The 7264-nt window shown below is 50.8% G+C and overlaps 1 protein-coding gene across 3 annotated transcripts in view; it reads left to right on the top strand.

The window, feature by feature from the left end:
- The first annotated feature begins 2457 nt into the window (after positions 1–2457).
- CACNA2D2 (calcium voltage-gated channel auxiliary subunit alpha2delta 2) overlaps positions 2458–7264 on the top strand; it is a 226609-nt gene continuing 221802 nt past the window's right edge. For all 3 annotated transcript variants that reach the window (XM_074836445.1, XM_074836444.1, XM_074836443.1), the window contains exon 1: positions 2458–2800. In XM_074836445.1, coding sequence (XP_074692546.1) covers positions 2676–2800 — 125 coding nt within the window. In that variant the 5' untranslated portion in view covers positions 2458–2675. The remainder of the gene's footprint in view (positions 2801–7264) is intronic.

Genomic DNA, 7264 nt, shown 5'->3' with positions numbered 1-7264 from the left:
TCTAAGACTACAAGGTCAAGTTTTGCTCTGAAGGATATTGATATCTGGATTAAAACAAAAAAAAATTGTAAGGATTTTGGAGAGCCACGTCTCAAAGAAATAAATCACCCCTGCCATTTTGAATGTGTCAGGTTACTGTGCCTGCGATGGCGAGTTGCTCTCTACACATGCACAGGTCAAGCACAACAGGCCAAAGCATCCAGCACTGGGGCTGCTGCACACATGCAATGCATTTGCAATTGTCGTGCAGTCAGCTGCTGGATGCCAGGCATTTGGAGAAGCAGTTGATAGCTGTGGCAATACACAATTGCATCTCTGAGCTTTTCTTACCGGACAGAGGACCAGATGGCATAATGCAGAAAAATCCCATACTACAAAGGATATCTGGCAATTGCAATGTTGCCTCATAGACCCGGGTTATCCTGTTAGAACAGGAACCTGAAATCTGGACCCTGTGGGCCCATATCTTGAGTTAAATTTTATCTCATAGATGCTAACCCAGGTCCTCTGGGAAGGAAAGTATGGATGTAGCAGACAGCAGAATTTGTCTTTCAAAAGTTTGGAAAGCCAAATCCTACACAATGAAGAGTGTTTACTATCTGCTGCTGACTCTGCCAGCAATGGACAAGCTGTTTATCCTATTGTCGCTCTGTTTCCTGTGTATACGCTACAGATTATCCACTTACCACTGCTGAAACACACTTGAAGGTTGTAAATTGGAAACTTCTGTACGACAGGTCGCTAACTGTGATTTTGGCTGTAACAGCCCATGCAAACCTGGCTTAAGCCATGTGTGGTAGGTGTTGAAATACAGGATGCAAAACCAGACCATGTCCTGAAAAGTGTGTAAAGAATAGTCATAGTCTGCACATGGTACAGGAGCTAGAGAGGGAATACTGATGTATTCCTTAATATTTTGTTGAAGTGTTAAGTTACTGCACATATCCATCTCTGTGTTGAATACATCAAGTCAGTGTCTGATCTTTTTGCAAGTCCAATTTTCTGGATTCTAGTGTGGGTTTTACTGCTGACTTCCAACACGAGTTGGGAAAACGACAGTGTTTCTCTCCTCATTAAAAAAAGAATTGTCTCTGTGAACCAGCTCGAGCTGGAGTCAGCACATCAAATCCTTGTTGTTTCCATTTATATATCAGTGCTCCTCACTGCATAAAATTCACGGTGTGTCTGGATGTGACCACATGAGTTTAGGCAGCACTCTCAGTGGTCCTGGGATACCAGGAATCTCAGTCTGGGTCTGTGTCGCTCCAAAATGTTTCTTTTTTCCATCAGAAACAAAGGACAGAGGCAATTCCATCCATCAGTAGAAGATGACCCCTCCTGCAAAGCAGGACACGGAGCACTTCAGAGAAGCAACCTCTCCCCATCGAAATCCTCCTCCCTCCCCAAACTGGGAGGCTTTTAGACCCCTGTGCTGGGACCCAAACTGCTGGCGGCTCCTGTCCCGCCACTGTGCCTTGCTCTTTTAGTGAGAGGGACCAAGGGGCCTTTCAGTCTTTCAAGTTTGTGAGGCATTCTCAAGAGATCTGCCCAGATACTGGCAATCTTGCCAAAATCGCACCTTTTCTGAAGTTAAAGAGGGCAAAGTGGCACCAGCTATGAGTTGCCTGGCCTGTGATTGTCCAGGTTTAAGCTATATGAGGAGGGAATCGGAGAGCATGCGGACGGCGCTCCTGCCCCTGCCTTCACCAGCTGTCCCTGCCACTGGCCGGTGGTCAGCCTCGGGGAAGCCGAGCAGCTTGGGATTTAGAGAAAATGAAATTACACTGCAGCTACCCAGAAGACAGTGTTGCAAAATCCAGGCCTTCAAAAGTCTGGCTCAGAAATGCTGGTGATTTGGGGCTGTGTTTATTAATTCCATTATTTTGAATCTTTAGCCTGCCCTCTTGTCGCGCTCACGAACGCTCCCCAAAGTCCTAGTGTGGGTTTTTTTTTTAAAAAAAAATAATCATAGCTGCTGTCATTATTATTGTTTAACGTGACTGGAGATTCCCCTACATACGCTGATGTGTCTCCGGGAGGTGGCCCCCAAGAAAACCGCGGTGCCCGGCACGAAGGGCAGCGGCAGATCCGCGGGGGGCAGCACCCGCGGGAGGGGGGGCAAGGAGCCCACGAGGCCCCGCGTTGGGCGGGGCGGGGGGGGGACAGATGAGACCCGCCGCCGCGGCGGTGCCCGGGGAGGCGCCTGCCTTTGCCCCCCCCCCGCCGGCGGGGGCCAGACCCCGGGCTGGCGGCGGGAGGCGGCGGCCGGGTCGGGCCGGTCCGGTGCCCGCCCGCACCTCCCCGCGCGGGGCCGGGGGCGGCGGGACCGGCAGGAGGGGGGGGCGCGGAGCGGGGCGCATGCGCGGCGGCGGCGGCGGCGGCGGGGGCCGGAGCGGCGCGGGGGGCCGGAGGGAGGCGGGCGGGCGGGGAGGAGGCTGGGCCGGGCCGGGCCGCCTGCCTGCCCGCCTATTTGAGGGAAAGTAGCGGTTCGCGGGCGCTCAGTGCCGGCCGCCGCGGAGAGAGGCAGCGGGCGAGCGGCCGCCGGTCGGTGCCCGCAGCCGGCGCGGCGCTGCCCCCCTGCCGAGGACTGCCGCGCTCGTCGCACGAGTGGCGGCGGGGGGAGCCGCCCCGCGGGGCCGCCTCTGCCCCTTCCCCGCCGCGCCGTTAATGGAAACATGGCGATGGCGGCTCCGACCGGCAGCGCGGCGCCCGTCGCCCCGGCCCTCTGCGGCCACCTGGCCCTGCTGCTGCTCCTCGCCGCCCCCGCCGCCCACGGCTACAGCTTCCCCCAGCAGCACACGTAAGTGCCGCCGCCCCGGCCGGGACCCCCCCCTCCACCGCCCCGCCGCCCGGCCCGGCCCGGTGGCGCATCGCGGGGCCGCCCCGGGGCCTGCCGGCGCCGCGCGGGGGAGCGGCGGGCGCTGCCGGTGCCCGCGGCCGGCGATGCGCCGCGCTGGATGCGGGCGGGCGCGGGGGTCTCCGCCCGGAGCGGCGGGGCGAGGAGCGGACCCAAAGTTGCTGGAAAGCACAAACTTCCCCGGCGGGTGCCGGTGTGCAGGGCGGCTGTTGAAGCGTTAATGTGGCGACAGGGGGGAAAGACGAAAAAGGACTTTTTTTTTTTTTTTTTTTTTTTTTGTTCCTTACCTCCCCCCCCCCCCCCCCCCCCCAGTTTCAAGCACACAATATGGTACCACAACCGGCCGTACCCACTGGAGTTGGAGCATAAACTAATAATAGATGGATAGTTCCACAGGCTGTCCGAGCTGGCGGTTCTCCCTCTCCCTTCCTCCGGACCGACAGAAATTAGCTGTAATCTATTGAAAGAGAAAGTCGGAAAGCAGCTCATTTGGGTGAGGGGGTGGGGGACTGGAGAGTCGCTGCAGGAAAGGATATAAATAGATTTTTTGGAAGAAAGCGAGCGTTTTGGAAGTTAATGTTTGGGAATATTTGCTAACACATTCAGCTCTCCTGCATACCGTGATAACCCTGGAGCCCTGTCCCCCTCCACACATCCATGCGAAATCTTGCCGAGATATATTTTAAGAGGCTGTCATCTCCGTTATGAAATGCTGAGGTTTGTTGACACAAAACTGAAAAAAAAAATCCAGACGATTCAAAGTAAAGGCTGACACCGTGTCCTTACAGTCTGCGTTTCTGAAGGTGGGGGAAAGATTTCAATGACATGGAGTTAATAATAGCAGTGTTGCCCTTAACTTTGTGCTGCCCTGGTGGATGTGCACTGCTTTATGTCACAATTTTCTTGTCATTTTTGATTTGCTTAAGAATAGAAATATTTTATATATATATGTCATAGGAAGTATTTTTGAAAGCCTTTTAGATTAATGTCTTTGATCTCAAAGTACATTTTTACAGGCACGTAGTCAGGCCTTCCAAAAAGAAGGCTTATCGGCAGAAGAAACAGTGTTGTTTATTTGGGAGAGCTGTAGCTTACCGTGTTAATATCTGGCTTCACTGAAGGCATGGTTGTTTGCACTCCTTGTTTATTCAGAAATACCTCCCATTCAAACAGATTCGTTCTGGATTCTTTTGGGTCGTGTGTCCATATTTCTAAATATCTTTGACCTTTGGGAGCTGATGGGTTCCCTTTTCTTGCTGTCACATAAATACAGAAATTCTTCAGAATAAGACCCTGAGAAATGTCTACCTACAGGGGGAGGAGAGGAAAGGGAACGTGCCGGTTCTCGCCCAAGTACCACAGCCTTATGGCCTGATCCAGCATTGCTCTCGCATCAATGATCTTTACTTCCATGAGATCCCTATGGAAGTAAAGGGGATTATGTGTGTGGTGAAGCATAGATAAAGTTTGTGGGGTGTTCTTGATATTTCAGCAGCTTTTCAGGGGTTGTAAGTTGTTGCTTTCTCCAATTCAGAACGCAGAATCATATTATAGAATAAATCTCTTCTGGGTACCGGTTTACAAGTCAGAACTGTGTTTTCTTTCTAACTGCAGAAAGTTTTGTAAGAAGGTTCCTGTACCAGGAGAGACATACTTAAGAGAGGCGTATAATTTGTAAATAATGCATTGGCCTTTCCTTGCCCAGACTGATTATTTTCTATATTGTTCTAATAAACTGTGCCAGTTTTTTAAGCCAAAGCAGTTTTATTCCAGAAAAATTGGTGGGGTTTACTAGGAGAGATTTCATTAGCTCTGTGATCAGAGTGGGCCTGATCCTGTACAGAGAGAGGCAAGATAAGCGAAAACTGAACCTCATGGCAAAGATTCATAATTTCTTGCAAATATGAAGGAATGGTCCTTGAAAAGGCTACTAATTCTGTGTGTGCCTCTGGTGGGAGGTAATGCTGTCTGACTGCATCCAGAGAAGAGACACAGAAGGGACGCAAGACCTCAGCCTGACCTGGTATCTTCTTGCTCGTTTTATTCTGCTTATGACCTGTTTTGTGAACCCAGAGAATAGTCACGAATGGATATTTGATGATGATGCACAATTGCTGGGCAGTAGGTTAATGCTGTAACATGTGGGCTGAAATGCCTTGCGAGCTCTGCCCTAGGGCTGCTGCGATTGTTTCTCGGGAAGGAAATATTTAATGGGAGTAGAGAGTGCAGTGGTAGCTGGCACCAAGGCTTGAACAACGGTCCTTAATTGACTGTTCCCTCCTGAGTAGTTACCTGCTTGCACCCTTCTTGTTTTTAAAGACCTTGGATATAACTTAAAACCTTTTTGGAAGGTTTGTCCTCAGAAGCTGAGTTGAGCTGATGAGATGGGCTGCTAAATTCTTCCCGTTAGGAGCCAATTTTCTCCTACTTTGGACAATGCAGCCTTGTGAATGATTCAGAGCATTGATTAGAAACCTTGTTTGTCTTTGGAGGTTTTCTCTGTAAATCACTTAAGTCATCTTTCACTACAGGACTCTCAAAAATGAGGCTGCTTTCTTAAACAGCCCCAGAACTGTTTCATTCTGACCGGCAGCAGACTGAATGATTAGGATGTTTTGCCTAAGCGGGGGAAAAGAAGAAAATAAAGAACGATTTTTTTAAAAAAAATGTTTTCTTTTTGGTTACAATTGTATTAATTATCAGCAGTGGCTCCGTGTGTTGATTCTTGGTTCCGTCCCTGATAAATCGCTGGTGTTCTACATTATCTCTCTCCTCCTGGGTAGGATGGTTTTAATCATCTTATGCTGAGCTAAGGAAGGCTTGGCTCAGCCAGTTGTCCGAAGGGGAATTTCTCATTGAGATTTAAAAAGCAAAATCCCAGATTGGAACAAACCCATTGGGGCGGGCGCGTTAGGTGATGTCCACTGACTGACAGGGCTGCTTTTAGGAATGATCATGTACGAGAATGTGCGTCTGTGTGGTCAGCGGGATTAATGGCTGTGGAAAGAAAGGCTGTTGGTTACAGTTAATTTTTCTTTGAAATAGTACACAGAGGGATTCCTGTGACAGCACGGTAACAACCTCTGCTTGAATTTCTGAGACGTTAGGTATTAGATGACTGAAAGCCTGGTCAATCAGCGGAGTCCTGCACCTGTATTGCTGTCGCCTCCCGTTAGCGGGGATTTTGTGCATGTGCGTGCCGGACAACGTGGCTGCCAGTGCTGCTGCCTGAACGCAGAACAAACCCCCTCCTCACTTTCCAGAAAGGCTTTTTGTCACTTGGACTTGAAAGAATATTGCCATCTGTGAGAGGGTGGCGAGCCATTTGCTTCTTGTGAGGAAGCAGGTGTGTGCAGAACTGCTGTGCGTCCGCTGGTGAGGCTTGGCTTCATCGCTGCTCTGCAGGGCTTCTGACCAGCCAGCCAGAGGAGAAAGGGATGTTTGCAGGGGAAAGCGCCAGCCTGGGGACCAGCATCTGGTCCTGCCTCTCCGGCATGAGACTTAGCACTTCTCACATGCAGGCAGTAGTTTTGGGCAGCAAGCTGGAGGTGTTACCAGTGTTCCTGTCAGACAGCAAGCAGTGAACGCTCCTGCTGAGAGCAATAAGGCCTAATAGGTGCCCATCGCCACTGGAAGGTGGACTTGAGGCTGGATCTGCTAAATTAATTGCTTCCTTTTAGCAGGTTTTGATTTGTACTTGTGTCATTTCACCCCAAATGAGGTTAATGATGCTGGTAGTGATGGCACATCTGGGCTAGCAGGGCTTGAAATAAATAACTCTATTAGGACTGGATGTTTTAGGGTTTGCGGGATACCGTGTAGAGGAAGCTCCTTCTCTTGTTCTACTGCCCACCTGCTGTGCAGTCAGAAAATCTCTTCCAATTACGGTTTTGATGCTTGGGAAGGGAACTTGTCTGGAAAGGAGCAGAGGAGAAGTGGGGAGATAGCCCTGCTTGTCTTCTGCTACACTCGGCTGAGCAGAGAGACAGCTCCCTGGGAGGGCAATCTACCCCGATGAGTGACTGACAGATAATGTGGCTCCATCCCTGTGAGGGCTGAGCAGCCTCCGTGAGAACTTGCACCCAGCAGAGGCACGAACACCCAGTGTCCCCGCAACAGCCCTGTGCGGGCTGTGCATTGGTGGCAGAATGCGCTTTGGGGTGCGCAGAGGCACCCTGAACAGCCCAGAGGCAAAAGAACAGCTCCAGGGAGAGGACCAAATTTTTTTTAAAAGCCATTTGCAGTATTTCTTTGGCATTTTAAAAAGTTTTCTCCATTCCTGTTACCATTCCTGAATGCTTTCTGCTCGGGTATTGCATGGGGAAGGGGCAGGCATCACAGAGTAGGGTATTACTGCTTTCTTGTGACACCTCAACACTGTAGCCTGACTGCAGTGATCCCCTTCAA

This window comes from Strix aluco, chromosome 11 (genome assembly GCF_031877795.1).
Source record: "Strix aluco isolate bStrAlu1 chromosome 11, bStrAlu1.hap1, whole genome shotgun sequence".
Lineage (NCBI taxonomy): Eukaryota > Metazoa > Chordata > Aves > Strigiformes > Strigidae > Strix > Strix aluco.
The sequence above is the reverse complement of the archived record's forward strand: the minus strand, read 5'-3'. Positions and strand labels throughout refer to the sequence as shown.